The sequence below is a fragment of the Oryx dammah genome, unplaced genomic scaffold (assembly GCF_014754425.2).
Source record: "Oryx dammah isolate SB20612 unplaced genomic scaffold, SCBI_Odam_1.1 HiC_scaffold_1, whole genome shotgun sequence".
In the NCBI taxonomy this organism is placed as follows: domain Eukaryota; kingdom Metazoa; phylum Chordata; class Mammalia; order Artiodactyla; family Bovidae; genus Oryx; species Oryx dammah.
This window is the reverse complement of record NW_024070185.1, coordinates 69,036,021-69,052,975: the sequence shown is the minus strand read 5'-3', so window position 1 is coordinate 69,052,975 and position 16,955 is coordinate 69,036,021. Positions and strand designations below refer to the sequence as shown.

Genomic DNA, 16,955 nt, shown 5'->3' with positions numbered 1-16,955 from the left:
GCCAGGGAGCTGCACACCCTTACAGGTTCTCTCTTGTAGGGATGTGGGTTCCAGACACCTCCCATCCGGCATTGGCTACAGGTTGGTGTTTAGTCCCTAAGTTGTGTCTGACTCTTTCACAACCCCATGGACTGTAGCCCACCAGGCTCCTCTGTCCATGGGATTTCCCAGGCAAGAATACTGGAGTGGGTTGCCATTTCCTCTTCCACGAGATCTTCCTGACCCAGGGATCAAACCTGCATCTCCTGCGCTGCAGGCAAGTTCTTTACCACTGAACCATCACAGAGGCCTCCTTCAGTTCACACCACGGAGGAGGACGGGCCTCAGCCTTTCTTCGGCTCTTGTCTTTTAGGGAAATGTGTTAGGGGCACCATGGTTGCATGAGGATCAGATGGGACATCCAGCCTTCAGCTTCAGGAAATTTCCCCAAAGGGCAGCACCTGGGCTGGTCTCTGGGGGAGGGACGATGAAGCAGATTAGGGCCCCACACTCTTCCCCGAGGTGCAGTGAGGGTGGACCCTGAGTCCCCGGGGCACAGTGAGAGTGAACCCCAATCCAGCCAGGCCCGGGGCTCCCTCTGCGTCACAGTGGGCTGTGGCCCAGCAAACCAAGGGGTCCATGATGACCTCAGAGGGCCAGGATCGTCACCAATTCCACTCAAACCAGAAAGACCAGCATACTGGGACCCTGTCCCCACAAAGCTGCCCTCCCACCCATTCCTGCGAGGGGAGGGGACTCAGAGGGTATTTCAGATTTCACCTCGAGGCAAGTTCATGTTTATTTCTGCAGGGACCTGTGTAACCCACACCACTGGTAACACTAGGGCCAGTACACGGCAGAGGCGGGGGTATCTCAGCATGGCCAATAGCCCAGAGTTGCTCTGGGGGAGACTGGGCATATGTCACACAACAGGTGCAACCAACCCCCACAAACTGGGCAGGCTCTGCTCAAAAATGCCTTGGAGGCCCAGCTGGTTTGAGGTCAGTCACCTAAAGCAACCAGCTTCTTCAGCAGCCCTAGGTCTCCAATGGGAGGCGAACAGCGCCCCCTTGTGGTCCACTGCAGACCATTACATTTTAAAGAAATGATGTTACAATTCTTTAATTTTTATTTTTTACTCAGCTTCAGAAACTAGACCAAACTAAAGCCCACCAGGCCTCATAGCGATGCTCCAAGGATGGCTCAGGGCTGCTCCGGTGTGTGTAAAGGCTTGTGGTGTTGGGGCCCGAGCTGGGTTGGGGAGCTCGACGCAGGCGGGCTGGGCCTCTCAGGGCCTCAGAACGGCAGGAGGCGCCACTGCAGGCCGCTCCTTCTTTCTGTGCTGGAGCCCCAGGGCCCGGGCCACCAGCCTCCGGGCCACAGCTGTATTTGTCTGTGGCCTCTCCTTCGCCAGATGCAGGAGCTCTGAAAGGAAAGCCCCATGGGGTGGGACTTGAATTCAAGGCTGTGGCCTCTCCTCCCAGCAACACAGCAGCCTCGGAGGCAGTTAGAGCCCACCCCTGAGGCCCGGCGGCACCCCTCTGTGGCCTGATGCTGGTGAGAGTGGCCACCGAGGGCTCCTGGCCCCACGTGGGGTCCTGACTTACCCTGCCACCTCTCTGCGCCCTCCCTGTTTCTCCTTCTGTTGGGGGCGGGGGGTGGCGTTAGTCCTGTCCACCTCCCTCCCTTGCAGGGGCCCTTTGAGAGGGCAAGCAGACCACGAAGGGACATCTGGAGCTCTTGGATCAACAGACAGTATGTTTATCGTCCCTAAGAAGTCTGAGACAAAGACCATGTAATCCACAAGAATGTGGATGGCCTCAGCAGGCTTCTCTAGGCCAGTTCTGCCAGCCAGCCACTGCTCTGCAGCCATGGGAAAGTGGCCCCTAAAAGACCCTTGTGGCTCCCTGGAAGGAGGAGAGTAAAGGGGAGGAGCCATCATTTACGTGGCACCTTCTGTGTGCCTCTCACCACTGCGGGGGTAGGTCCGCCAGGCTCTCTCATTCACTCCAATGCTTCTCACAGAGAAAGGGACCGACTCACATACATCCAGTGACTTGCTCAAGGCCAATTTAAGGGACTGCCAGTGCCAGGGTCACACCAAAGCCCAAGCTCTGTATACCTTACAGCAAAGCATGGCTTCCCTGGCTGGACACAAAGACCAACCTTCCCCTCTGCACCCCAAACCAGACTCCCAAGAGGTGTGAATGGAGGGCAAGCCTGGGACAGGGCAGCTGGCAGACAGCTCTCCTGATAGGCCCCCTGGAGTGGGCGAGGACCACCCCATGGGTCACTGCAGCCCAGGGGCCAGAAAGCAGAGAACTTTAGAGGGAAGTGAATCAGAGGGCAGACCCACACTCGAGCCGCCCACCCACCCAGACCACCGGCTCCCTTACTTGGCCTCTGCAGGGCCTTCAGCTTGGACTGCCTGGCTCCCTGCGTCAGGGGCCGGATCTTCAGTGTGGAGAAATCCCTGGTCAGGGCCTCAGCAGCTAAGAAAAGAAAGCAGGTCTGGAGCCATCCGCATTTCCTGCTGAGGCCTCAGGACCCAGGAACACACTTGTCACCCCAAAGCCCAGACAGCCGCTTCTAACACCCATCCAAACCTCAGGGACAGGACTGCCCCATTAGCTCGCCCCTCCCCTGGAGCTCGCAGGCCTGCACAGGGCTGCCATGCTCTCAGATGGAGGGCCCATGCCCCAACTTCTAGCCTCCTGCCCTGGGGGGTGGCGGAGGGGGGCAGGAGCCACATGGTTAGCCTGTGGTTCTGACATCAACAGAGGTAGGCCCGAGCCTTCCAAAGCCCGGGAACTTAAAACAATCATCACCACCACCATCACCACCCTGCCCCGACTCAAGACCCTCCCAGGGTGCATGCTCTCATTACCTCAGGCTGTGCTGGGCCTTGGGGCACTCGGGCTACTTACAGCTGGGAGGGACCTCAGACCCAAACCACCATACAGATGAGGCCAGGACATGGGAAAGCTGAGCAGGCCTACCCCTGGCTCCTGGCCAGCCTGGCAGAGCCCAGAAGGCAGCCATGGCCATGCCAAGCCCAATGCTAATCCCTTCCATGGACCGGGAGGGCCTCCCCCAGCCCCCACCTTCAGTGGCTCCCTCTCTGGGGCTGAAGCCCCCACCTGGCCCCAATCCTCTTGATGCCCGGACACCGCCCCCCCGTCCCTAAAAGCTCAGGCTCTCCTGAAGACTGGGCCACACCAGCCATGGTCACTCCCCACTCTGTGTTCAGAGCCCGTGGTTGTGAGAAGCCCAGTCAAGGGGGGCCAGGGACTGACTCTATTAATATACACAAACTGCAGTGGTGCGGCAGGGGCAGTACAGGAAAGTGCTAGAGGGAAGAGCAGCACCGGAATGACAGCCAGGAGACTAGCTGGCCTCCCCAGCCTTGATGACTGACGAGAGGCTTCATAACCTTGATTGGAAACTGACATCAGGGAACTTAGTCTCCCCATCTGTAAAATGGAGTCATCTCACCTATCTCCTGAAGCTCTAATCTAAACGGAATGAGAACACATCTGCTCAAACCATAAGAACCTGCCAGTACTTTAATGCTTTTTTTTTTTTTTTCCTGGCTGTGCCACATGGCATATGGGATCTTAGTTCCCTGACCAGGGATTGAACCCATGCCCTATGCATTAAAGCCTGGAGTCTTAACCACTCGACTACCAGGAAAGTCCCACCAGTATTTGAACGTTTCTGATCTGTAAAAATGGCACCTTCACATGCTTTCATTTAGGATGTGGAGGTCACCCAAATCTGAAACCTCTGAACTCAAGAAGCAAGGATGAAAAGGTGTGAGCTTCCTGGCCCAGTGACCACTCCGCCCCTCTGGACTTCCCGATTAGGTGGCTGGGAGCCGCCCTGCCAGTCCATCAGCTTAGGGCAGCCTGCACCCTGATCTGGGGGATCCTCACCCCAGGAAACGAGGCTCCCTCCCTTCCCAACAGCAGTCAGAGGAGGAGCCGGGCCACCATGCACTGCCTTACCTGAAGCTGGGCAGGGGAAGATGCCGAGTGCATGCGTGTCGTCCACCCACTGAATCTTGAACCCCTTCTCTCTGTGCCGGGGACAAGACAGTGACAGCGAGAGTGAATGCGGAAAACCCCTCCTGCTGCAGGAAGACCCTCCCCTCCCCAGTCCTCAAATACTCCACGCCCAAGACAAGTGCATCTCCTCTAGGAAGGAGATGACCATTGGGGGCAGATCTGCCCTGAAGACCATACGACAACTTCAGAAAGGCAGGGGCCCCACCTCTGAGATCTGGTGGGCCCCCAGCTCCTAGAACTGAGGAAGTCAGGACTCAAAGCTTGTAGAGCACAAGGCCAAGGGTGAAGAGGGCCCCTTGCAGACATGGTCACCCCAGGCCAAGGGCGGAGGGTTTGAGGCTGGAGACAAAGGGCTTCGTGCTGAGGACAGGACTTGATACGACAAGCATGTCAGTGAAACAGCCCTGACTTTCTTCCTGCCACTTGGGAAGGCACTCCTGAGTCTCGGGCCTGTGGGAGACCAAAGCAGTCTTGGAGCCTGGGGCTCCTCTGTGGATGAGGAAGCCTCCAATGGCCCTGGTCTGGCCCAGCCCTAGGAAGGGGACCGGAGGAAAGAAAACAAGCATGGAGAAAAAAAAAGAAAGGAGAAAAGACTGGATTTGGATCCAAGGAATCTGAGGATACGGGAGAAGTCTTTTTTCATTTTTTCTCACTTTTTCTCCCCTCTCCAGCAGACTCTGCCCCAGAGCTATTCAAGCCCCGTTCATCCCGGAAAGAGCTCCTCTATGGAGGTGGCCCTCCATCTGTTCACTCTCCAACTGGGCGGCTGGCCGTGAAGCAGGGGGAGGCAGCAGGCCCACAGGGTCGTGGCTGGCATGTGAGCGTGCCGGGGGCCAGGCTGGAGGTCCACTGCCTGTGCCAGCAGGTCCAGGTCTTGAGCCTCCAAAAGCTGTCCACAACCGAAAACTCAGCTGTCTTCCTCCTCCGCACAGTCATGGCCAGCAAGCTGAATTGCCCGGGAGCGTGGCTCCCAGAGCAACCACACCTACTTTCTGCCTTTCTTTCTAGGCACTGAAGGAGGGGCAGGCAAGAGTCCCCCACACAAAGCCCTGTCCTAGCTCCTCTCCAGAAAGAAAGCACTCTCCCCACCCACCATCCCCACCCCAAAGCCTCTCCAGCACTCACTGGAACTCAGAGAAGGTAGCCAGCAGGTCCTCAGTCTTGAGCACCGGCTCAAAGTCATAGATCTCCACAACGTGTGCAAAATCCTTCTCTCCAGGCAGCTCGTCTACAAAGGATGATGTGTCCACGTGGATCTTCTCTACCTGAATCTCCTTCTGGGTCAGATTGTTCGTTATCTGGGAGAGATCAGACCCTTTAGTGAGGGGAGCTTGGATACACCAGACTCTGAGTGAGTGCTCTCAAAACCCCATGTTGAGAGTCCCACAGGCTTCTGCATTGACAGGGAGGTGAGCACCCTAGACAGGAGTCTGGGAAAGATAGCAGTATGGCAGACTGGGCCACGAGATGGAGGAGTATATTTTAGGGGAGTCCCCGCTAGGTGACTGACACTAACGCACTTTGTGTTTCACAAAATCCCCAAAACTCTATTCCATAGGCCCACTTTACAGATGGGTAAACTAAGCCAAAGAATTAAGTAATTCCGCCCCAAGTTGCTGTCAGTAAGAGGCGGAGCTAGGCAGGCCCAGGATCTTTCGTTCTCTCATTAACAAAGTGATGATGAGCAAGGCTTTCTGGTGTCCTTCATCTGTAAAATAGCGATACAGGCTGCCTGCCCTCCCAACTGACACCACAGCCAGGCTCAGGGACAGACACACAGTTCCAAGGACAAGAGATTTGTAAGACAAAGCTTCAGGCAGAAGAGTAATTTTCATGACCAGTGTCTGTAGTGCGTTCTGAAGCACTGTGTTCCCTTGGGAAGTGTGTATTAGCACCTGCTCTTTTTTCAGAGGAAGAAACTGAAACTTAGAAGGCCAAATAACCTGGTTGAGGTGGGATCCAATCCACACCCCTGACCCCAGATCCTGAGCCTCCTGCCCTCTGAGTACTGGTCTCCTAAGGGACCTCTATCACTCAACACCTGCACCCCCATACACCTTGACCCTCCACCCCATCCACCCTCAACTACACCCACCTCACTTCCACCCTCCCTTTTCTGGGCTTAAGAGCCTCATCACCTCCTGCAGCAATTCACTGAAATCGTCCTCGGGGCAGCTGCCTGGCCCCTCCTCTTCCACCTCTTCCTCTTCTACTTCCTCCTCTGCTGCCAGGCTCCTCTCCAGCTCAGTCCCATTTCCCTCCTCCAAGTCCAGCTGCAGCACGGGCTCCAGCTGTGCGGCTGACTCCGACCTGTCTCCGGTCCCTGCGTGGCTCTCATGCCCTGAGGGTTCAGCAGCCAATGGGTCTGGCAGTGACTCTTTCTCACAGCCTTGACCACGGCCTTTTTGGTCCTCTGTTGCCTGAGTCACCGACACGGGAAGTTCCTGATCGGCAATGGGGTTCCCAGCACCAGTATCTCCTGGTTCTTCTGAGAGCCCGCCAGCTGGAGCATCTCCCTGGAGCTCTGCAGGAGCGGGCAGCGCTCCTTCTTCCTGCTGGCGCAGCACCCGGGGCACATACAAGGCCTGGTCCGGCTTGCGTCCACGATGCCACCGGCCGGCCCTCACCCCTTGAGGACCAGCAGCCGCTCCCTGACTTGTGGTAGGCTTCCGAGGACCTCGGTACTTGCTAGGGTGGGAGGCAGGAGGGCGGCAGGGGCCAGAGAATCCGTCTGAACTGGGTAACCTGGAGTAGGAGCAGCCACTGATGAGAGGGGTGCTTGAGCCCCAAGGAGAATGGTTTATTGGAGTTATCTGCCATTCAGGCCTGAGGCTCTTGAGTCAGTCTCAGGCAAAAACCAAAGCCACAATGACCCTGGAAAACAACTTAATGAGCCATCAGAGGGGATGCCCTGAACAAGCACAAAGCAGTCAACTCTTCCTCTAGTGTTATAACCAACTATGAGACAGCTGAGTCCACTTGCTACAGGGTGCGGTAACTAGCATTCAGAAACTATGTTATTAGAAAAGTATGTAACTTTAAGTCTGTGAGTCTGTTTTGTAAGTAAGTTCATTTGTATCATTTCTTTTTAGATTCCACATATAAGGGCTATCATATGACATTTCTCCTTCTCTGCCTTACTTCACTCTGTAGGACAATCTGTGTGTGTGTTAGCAGCTCAACTGTGACTGACTCTTTGCGGCCCCATGGACTGTGGCCCACCAGGCTCCTCTGTCCATGAGATTTTCCAGGCAAGAATACTGGAGGGGGTTGCCGTTTCCTACTCCAGGGGATCCTCCCGACTCAAGGGTCGAACCCAATTCTCCTGTATTGCAGACAGATCATGTCCCACTCTTTGTGACCCCGTCCCATTATCAGCCATTCAAAACAATGAAGCAACGCCATTTGCAGTAATGTGGATGACAATCTCTAGGCCCATCTATGTTGCTGCAAATGGCATTATTTCATTCTTTTGAATGGCTGATAATGGGACGGGGTCACAGAGTCTGACATGACTGAAGGGACTTAGCACAGATACACACACACACACACAATGGGATGAGTGGACGGGATAGTTAGGAAGCTTGGAATGGACATGTACACACTGCTATATTTTAAATGGATAACCAACAAGGACCTACTGTATAGCACGCACCACTCTGCTCAATGTTATGTGTTAGCCTAGATGGGAGAGGAGTTTAGGGGAGAATGGATGCATGTATATGTGTGGTTGAGTCCCTTTGCTGTTCACCTGAAACTGTCACAATATTGTTAATTGGCTGCAACCCAACACAAAACAAAAAGTTTAAAACAGATCAAAAAAAGAGAAAAGTATGTAACTTTAAAGGCTAGGATTATAGACATTATGATAAGATCCTTCCAGATGTACATGGAGACAGGTGAGCAAATTGCTAGATGAGCTTTCACGTTCCATGGCCTCTGCAGGGCCCAAGCTCCCTGAGAGCAATGCTGGGTGGACATCCCCACTGTTTAAACAGCCCTCTCTCTTTTGGCCCAACGTGCATAAGCTGAATTTGCTAAAGTAACTCCATCAACAATGCACCTCTACTCCCCTGCTGAGCAGAAGGCAGCACTGACTCTAAGCAACTGAGGCTGGGGAGAGAGGGGGGTCACCCAGCCCTGATTCCCTCCCAGAGGCTGACCAGCTCACCAGACCACCCCCAGGGAGGAACCAACGAGGGGCCTCCCAGGTGGCAGGATACACACCTGATGTCCAGGTGACAGATGACTGTCCTCCTCCTCCAGCCCTCTCCAACAGAGAAGCTGCTCAAAAGGTCAAAATTCTCTGCTGTCCTGTGGATCAGGTACCGGAGCCGACTGGAGAGTGGGGGAAAGAGGAGGACCCTGGGGAGGGATGGGGAGAGCAGAGCAGGAGCTCCAGGAGCAGCCCCCAGGCCTGACCCCCTCGGAGTCCACTCCTGGTTTAACGGTGGCTTGAACCTAGGCTCGTTCTGCCCCCCGGGGTCCCAGGCTGACTGCAGTGGACCTGCCCGTAGAGGGTATGACGGGGAACTACTTGGCCCCATCCTCCTTTCAGGGATGGGCTGTTCCATCTCAGGCAATGCTTGGTGTCACCCAGGAAAGATGCAGCGGGGAGAGGCCTGACAGCAGATTATTAGACCTAAAGGCCAAGATCAGAGCGAGTTGCAAGCCTAGTTACTTTAGATGCACCATTGGACAAAAAGGGGCAAGGAGGCTAGGGGCGAACACTGCTCTTTCAGCGGCAGAGCGAGCACCACCCTCACAACGGCTTACTTTGACAGCTGCTTCTGCAGCAGGAAGCGGTCCAGTTCCTCCCGGATGCGCTGCACGAAGTCATTCTCGGCTGTGGAGAGGAAGACGCCGTCCAAGCAGAGAAGGGCCAGGGTGACAGGTGGGAGAGCCTGCGGGGCAACCGACACCGCCGCGATCAGAGCACAGAACCCGGGCCCTTCTACGACCGAGGACGCGGTCTCTCCTCCGATCGGAGACGGGCCGGGCTCCGAGGAGGGTAAGGGTCGTGCCCAGGGCCCCCGGCAGGGCCGTGGTGGGGCAGGGAGGGGTCACCCGGCCCCCTATGCGGTCGCTCTCGCCGTCCCCAGGTCCGCGCCCTGCTGCCTCGGGCTCGATCCGCGGGCGCGATCGATCCTTCCCGGCCCGGGAGCGAGAGGCCAGGGAGGAGCACAGGCTGACTGTGAGCGATCGGAGCGACCTGCCCCGAGGTCCGCCCGCCGCACTCTCCGCGGCCGCCCCGCACGTCGCCCCCGCAGCTCTTGGGTCCCCAGAAGCCTGCGCGCCCCGGAGCCCCGGAACCACCCGGGCCTCGCGGAGCTGCAGCGCCACCGCGCGGCCCGGGGGAGGCATCACCCCCAATGGCAAAGGCGCGTTCTTTCTTGATTCTTTTTGCCCCTGAGACCACAGGTCACCTGAGCAGGGATATTCCCCACCCAGGGATCGAACCGTGTGTCCTGAGTCTCCTGCATTGGCAGGCGGATTCTTTACCGCTGAGTCACCTGGGAAACCCTACACTGTCTCCTAGGATCAATTAAATTCGGGAAATCGTTTGGAGTGGCTCCTACATGCTAGGTCATGGGGATACCACCAGGTTTTACAGTTCATTGATCCCCTCCCTAGGGACGTCAAAGAGGGATACATAGGAAGTTTTTGGACACGAAGAATTTCATCGCCCTTTGGCCCTTATCGATGGAAGCTGCAAAGAGGTCCAACTCACAGCACAGCGTCCCTGACAAGGTATACTAGCCTGTACATAACAGGGCTGGGTAACCACTAGAATGGTGATTTGCAGAACTTGCTACATCTAAAAGTAACTCCAGCACTCGCCTTAAATAGGGCTTGAAATTCATGTCATCAGACAGCCATGAGATGGGCTTATTATAATCAAGGAGACCAGGGCTGAAATCATCCTCTTCCCTGGAAGGTGCTAAAATGTAAGCCTTTGATCATCCTGAAACAAGCAGGGCCCTGAGTTATTAAAAATCCAGGTTTTAGTACAGGGGTGGGACAGTCTGAGTAGGCCCTGCAATAGGATACAAGAAAGGTCACAAGGAGGCTGACCCTTAAAAGGCTGGCTGGGAGAAGTTGGGAACAGGACAATGAAGAAAAACAAAGATGCATTTTGCTCTCTTGCAGTTTTTCCCAGAGTATTTCTTTTAACAGATGGTGGGATTATCTTTTTATATATTACATTTACAAAAACTATTGGGATATATTATATTTACAAAAACTATCTTTCCAGATAGTTTTTCAAGAATAAAAAGAATCGAGACTTCCCTGGTTGTCCAGTGGTTAAGAATTTGCCTGCCAATGCAGGGGATACCGTTTTGATCTCTGGTCCAGGAAGATTCACATGCCTTGGGGCAGCTAAGCCAGTGGGCCACAACTCTCAAACGTGTGCCCTAGAACCTGTGCTTGGCAATAAGACAAGTCACTGCAACGAGAAGCCCTCAGACCATAACAAACAGTAGCCCCACTTGACACAATTAGAGAAAACCCTGCGCAGAGCAATGAAGACCCAGTGTAACTAAAAATAAATAAAATTTTTTTTAAAGAATAAAAAGGATATAAAATAAAGACAACACCAAGTGCAAAGAGAACTCAGGGAAGTGAGTCATGAGTATCCTTTGGGGGCCTGGTTGTTAAGAGGAGATTCTGAAGGCCTGCCCCTGCCCCAGTCTCAGGCCTGGAGGGGCATCCAGTCCCTGGGGGGTGGAGGGCAAAAATACAGCAAGAAGAACAGGGACACCCATTTGGACTCTGATTCCACCAGCCCCACCCACACTCCACACTGGCTTAACTGAAGTGGAATTAGACCGGCCTGAGAGAACACTGAGGGGCCACACAACGGTGCCATTTATCCGACCAGGCTTCCATGATAGGATGTGTGAGGCTGGGAGGCATGCCCATTTTGCACACATGACCCAGAAGGAATATGCATGCTAACTTAGAAAACAAAGGCTCAGCGTTCCCTGTTGGCTCAGTGGTAAAGAATCCGCCTGCTAATGCCAGAGACATGGGTTCTATCCCTGACCCTGGAAGATCCCACATACCATGCATGGAGCAACCATGCCTGTGCACCACAGCTACTGAGCCTGTGCTCTAGAGCCCGTGCTCCTGAATAAGAAGCCCATGACTCACCTCCTTGAGTTCTCTTTGCACTTGCTTTTGTCTTGATGCTATAACTAGAGAGTAGCACCACTCTCCGCAACTAGAGAAACACCCACGCAGCAACAAAGACCCAGTACAGCCAAAAATGAAAAAAAAAAAGAAAGAAAGAAAATGACTAACCTTCTCAATAAAGTGGCCATCTCTCCCCCACAATGAAGGAACCAACCAAAACCCCAAGATACAGGCTATACCCCTACCTCTTTAGAGCTGGTCCGTGACAGAGGATTTCAACACATTCAGAGAGACTCAAACAAGGCTCTCAGAGGAGGCTGCCCATGAATGCAATTTTCACTACACACTCTTCAGATAAGTTGGAAGCTGGAAAGAAAAAAAAGAAGTAGCACAAAGGCCTCCACTTGCAGGTGGAGGTTACCAAAAGATGCCAAGATAAATGGGGAAGGGAATCAAAGTGCATCTACCCACAGGACTGGGGGACAAATACCAGATGGGCACTGAATGGTCCCCAGTCAGAGACAAACAGAACAAAAAGCAGCAGGGTATGCAAATTTTCTACAGCAAAAACAAAAAGCTAAAAAAGCATCATAGAAAAAAGAGGATAACAGTATATGGGAAAGTTCTCTTGAAAAAAAAAAGAGAAGACATTTCAGTTAGTAACTACTGATGTTCTCAAGGAAATCAAAGAAAGTCTGATTTTCATGTCACGATGGAAAAACCAACAGAATGTCAGGAGTGTGAACTGTCAGAGGCATGGAAAGATATAAAAGAGGCAATCATGTTCATCACAGAGGCAACAAAAAATGGAGTCAACAAAGCTGAAAATAAATCTGTGACACAAAGGCTTGTGAAAATGAAGATAACTACTATTTACACAAAGTTTGCCCTAAAAATGGCATAAACTGAATCTTCACAGTGGCCCATTCAGTTGGAGATTGTTCAGAGGAATAACCTGGTGGCTCAGATGGTAAAGAATCTGCCTGCAATGCAGGAGACCTGGGTTCGATCCCTGGGTCAGGAAGATACACTGGAGAAGGGAATGGCAACCTACTCTAGTATTCTTGCCTGGAAAATTCCATGGAGAGAGGACCTTGGTGGGCTATAGTCTATGGAGTCACAGAGTCAGACATGACTGAGCAACTAACATTTTCACTTTCAACCTGAGGTTTAGCCAAGGAACCAGCTACCACAGGCAGAGTTGGAACTTGCTCTAATCCAGATCTAGCCTGTGACATCCATGTTCCAGAACATCACCTGGTTAAGAGTTTCCATCTTTAGAATGTCATTAGAATTGATGCTGTGGTCAATAACCAGACACAGAAGTCAGGCATTAAATAAACTAGATGAATCCAATCAACCAGAGAAGCATGTTAGGTGTGTACTGTAGAGTTTTACCTGAAACAAGAGGTATGATTGAAAGATGATGAAAGGATTGCATGCAGATGACATGGGGTTGCAAGCAGCCCCATCTGAAGGGATGAATCTAGAGTTCCCTACTACCATAGTGACCCTAAATTATAATCCAGCTCCCCTTCCCTTGCCACAGGGGTCACCTGCAGCACTGGAATCTATGTCCCAATTTCCCATCTCCTTACTCTAAGCAAACTGAGACAGTATTAACCTCAGCTTGCATGAGCGAACTAACTGTTCTCTCCATGCTTAAGATGAAATTTAAGAATATCCAGTTAATGTTTGCTATTGAAAGTCTTTGTATTGTCTACATAGTTTTAACATGTGTATCAGAGAACCTAATACATTAGGTGGTGAAACTTAAAATTTTTCAGTGGGCAGATATTAGAGCATTTGACTAAGTTAGTAAACAGTATTATAATATTAAAGAGAAATGGAGTCACAACATTTAAAGATCAACAAGAGTTGTTTAGACACAGCATACATAAGAATGTTTGGCTTCATACATAGCCTGCTGGAACATCCATTTGATGTATGTAAGAAGAAAATTAGGACTTCCAGGAAAATGGAGTAAACACACTTTGCCAATTCCTTGCACTAAATATAATTAAAATCCCCAGACATTATATATAAAACAAACGTAAAAGGTGGAGAAAAGAAAGAAGACCAGCTATGGGTCTCTGGTTCCAAGGAACAACAAAGAGCTGGGTTTTCTTTATGCCTCAAATTTTTAGACTTGGAGCTTGAAGAAGCCAACAACCCGGAAGTACCAATGGACACAGAACAAAACAGACACACAAAAACAACAAAACTCACCTTAACGAAGGGGGTGTTTTCTCTCTAGCCAAATGTGCAGGCCAGCCAGACAGAGCACTCTGAGATAATAATTTCTCAACTTCAGCCAAACACCACTCCCACTCAAACCAGCTAAGGCCATGTTGGAGCCCAGACTGTCACTCTCACCAGGTTGTAACGAAGTGTCACAACCTTGCCACCAAGATGATGTGAAAGAAGGTCAGGTAAGGAGCTGGGACTTTCATGCCCTTCAGGCAGTAAGGAGCCCTGGGCCCCGCCTGCAGTGTCAGTACAGCCGACCAGAGAACATGACCTCCACCCCCACCCAGCAGTAAAAAGACACTCTCCCCACTGGAGTACTGTCAGAGCACTTTCACTGCCACCCAGAGATCAAGAGGAAACCGCACCCCCCGTGGTGTCAGCGGAGGCCGTGCGGGAAACAGCAGCACATCTACCCATTCCAGCCAGGAAAGCATCCATGGGGGCCTTGTGGGAAGCCAGATCTTCACCCATCAGTGATGAGGACCATATATCTTAGTATCAAAGGAGGCTAAATGGGAGACCTGCACTTTAACCCTCACCTGGCAGTAACAGTAACAATGCAATGCCCCTCCATCCCCATTCTGGAGTGCTGGCAAAGAAAGGTAAAGCAGAAGCTAAAAAGATCCAGGGGACTTCCTTGATGGTTCAGTGGTTAAGAATCTATCTGCCAATGCAGGGGACACAGGTGTAACCCCTGGTTGGGGAACATTCTACATGTGGCAGGGCAACTAAACCTGTGTGCCACAACCACTGAGCCCGTGCGCCACAACCACTGAGGTGCTCGCACCTAGAGCCCACGCTCTGCAACAGGAGAAGCCACTGCAATGAGAAGCCCATACAATCCCAGTGAGGACTAGTAGCCCCGACTCAGTGCAACTAGATAAAGCCCAGGTGCAGCAACAAAGATCTAGCACAGCCAAAAATTAATTAGTTAAGAGATATTAAAAAAAAAAAGATTCAGAATCTCGTAACACCCAAGATGCCCAGGATTCAATTAAAAAATAATTTGTGATACCAAGAATTAAGAAGATCTCAAACTCAATGAAAAAAAGGCAGTCAATAGACTCAAATTTGCATTGAGATGTCAGAAATGTTAAACTATCTGAGATTTTGGAGCAACCATGATAGAAATACTTCAACAAGCAACTATGAACACACTTGAAAAAAATGGGAAAAAAAAAAAGTCTCAGCAAAGACACAGAAGATATAAAGAAGAACCAAAAGGAAAGTTTAGAATTGAAAGCTACAGTAACCAAAAGAAAAAGCTCAGTAGCAGAATAGAAGAAAAGGAGAGACTCTGTGAACTAGAAGATAAGACAACAGACGTAACGTGAACAACATGAGAGAAAATAGACTGGACACAAAAATGAACAGAGACCAAGGGACTGGGGACTACAGGAAGAAGATTTAACACTTACGCCATCAGAGTCCCAGAAACATAGGAGAAAGGGTAAGGCTGAAAAAGCACTTGGAGAAATGATAACTGAAAACTTCCCAGGTTTGAAAAGAGACATAAACCAACAGATTCAAACAGTAAAAAACAGAACAAAACCACAGAAATCCAAGCCAAGACACATCATTATTAAATATCTGAAAACTTAAAACAAAGGACTTTATAAAATCAGCCAGAAAAATAATCTTATCTTACCTAAGGGAGAAAATTATTTGAATGATGGTGGATTTCTTGCCAGAAACCAGAAAACAAAAAGAAGATATTTTTTCAAATGCTGAAAAAAAAAAAAAAAACAGTGAGTCTAGAGTCATATATCTAGTGAAAACCTATTTCAGGAATAAAGAAGATATCAGCACACTCTTAGATGAAGGAAGATTAAGAGAATTTGCTGCCAGGAGACCTAGCCTGAAAAAATGGCTAAAAGAAGTTCTCTGCCCAGAAAGGTAACAATGAAAGGAAGAATTCTGGAACACCAGGAAGGAAGAAAGAACAGTAAGCAAGCATGTAAGTAACACGATAGACTTTTCTTCCTTGTATCTTCTGCACTATGTTTGATAGTTGAAGCATATTCCAATATGTTCTAAATGTACGTAGAGAAAAATATTTAGGACAATTACATTATAAATTGTTGTTTTTTAGTCACTAAATAGTGTCCAACTCTAAAACATGAAAAAAAAAAAAAAAACTACTATAGGTAAGAAAAGACACGCCAACCAAATTCAAGAGATTGGCCTTTATACATCCAGATTCAAATAAACCAAATAACTATTGGACATGTTTGATAAAGTCAGAGAAATTGGAAGACAGGTTGGGTACTAGATGATATGAAGGATTGTTCTTACTTTTCCAGTGTGTTTTTTGCTGCTGAAGTTATGCTTTTTAATATGTTTCTTCATACTAAAGTGTTCATGAATAAAATGGTATGATGCCTCAGATTTGTTTTAAAATACATTGGGGTGGGGGAGAAGTGAGGAATTATAAGTGAGACAAGATTGGCAAAATGCTGATCATTATTGAAACTGGCAATGTGTACACTATTCTTCTTCTTATTGTGTGTGGTGGACATTTTCCATAATAAAACATTAATTTTTTTCAAGCCAAACTAAAGCCAACAATAAGATGACAGGCAGGGGGTGATGTTCAATGCACAGCTAGAATATCTTTAAATTCTTGAAAGTGAAAAGAGAGATAAGGAAGAATTTTATAATTTGTTAGAAAAATATATAGTTAAATCTATATGCTAAAAATTTGAAGGTAACCATTGAAAGGCTAGAAAGATAATCTATAGGTTTCAAATCATAATAATAATAAATAAGAATGATATAAAAACTTTATCCAAAGTTGTTGTTAGCTTCACTGAGTTACACAAGCCTGTTTGCCATGACAAGGCTGTGATCCATGAAGGGGCCAACATAAAATACAAATGCAGAACAAGAGGTGAAAGTGAAAGTGAAGTCGCTCAGTCATGTCAGACTCCCACCAGGCTCCTCTGTCCCTGGAATTCTCCAGGCAAGAATACTGGAGTGGGGTGCCATTTCCTTCATCAAGAGGTAAATGGTACCAATATTTTGGCCACCTGATGAGAAGAACTGACTCACTGAAAAGACCCTGATGCTGGGAAAGACTGAAGGTAGGAGGAGAAAGGAACGACAGAGGATGAGATGGAGGATGAGATGGTTGGATGGCATCACCAACTCGATGGACATGAGTTTGAGCAAGGTCCAGGAGTTGGTGATGGACAAGGAAGCCTGGCATGCTGCAGTCCATGGGGTTGCAAAGAGTCAGACACAACTGAGCGACTGAACTGAACCAAAAAGGTACCAAAAGAAAAACTGCATCTCTTTTGCCCTAACAAAGATATGAAGAATAAAAAAAAGGGGGGAAAAGACAGGAAAAGAGACTTCCCTGATTTCCAACAGTTAAGACTTCGTGCTTCCAGTGTAGGGGATGTGCGTTGGATCCCTGGTCAGGAACGAAGATCCCATATACTGTGTGGTGCAGCCAAAAAATATATATGTGTATATATATAAAGAAAACAGGAAAAATGTATAATTTTTTTTTAAATGACC

At 49.9% G+C, this 16,955-nt stretch overlaps 1 protein-coding gene across 1 annotated transcript; it reads right to left on the bottom strand.

Annotated features, from left to right (window-relative positions):
* Window positions 1–1,088: 1,088 nt before the first annotated feature.
* On the bottom strand, window positions 1,089–9,410 carry R3HCC1 (R3H domain and coiled-coil containing 1). Its single transcript, XM_040260946.1, has 8 exons — window positions 9,240–9,410; window positions 8,823–8,950; window positions 8,274–8,411; window positions 6,185–6,791; window positions 5,172–5,344; window positions 3,987–4,057; window positions 2,376–2,471; window positions 1,089–1,404 (listed from the first exon to the last, which is right to left on the bottom strand). The coding sequence occupies exons 1-8, from the start codon at window positions 9,408–9,410 to the stop codon at window positions 1,268–1,270; spliced, it is 1,521 nt and encodes a 506-aa protein (XP_040116880.1). The 3' UTR covers window positions 1,089–1,267.
* Window positions 9,411–16,955: the final 7,545 nt, after the last annotated feature.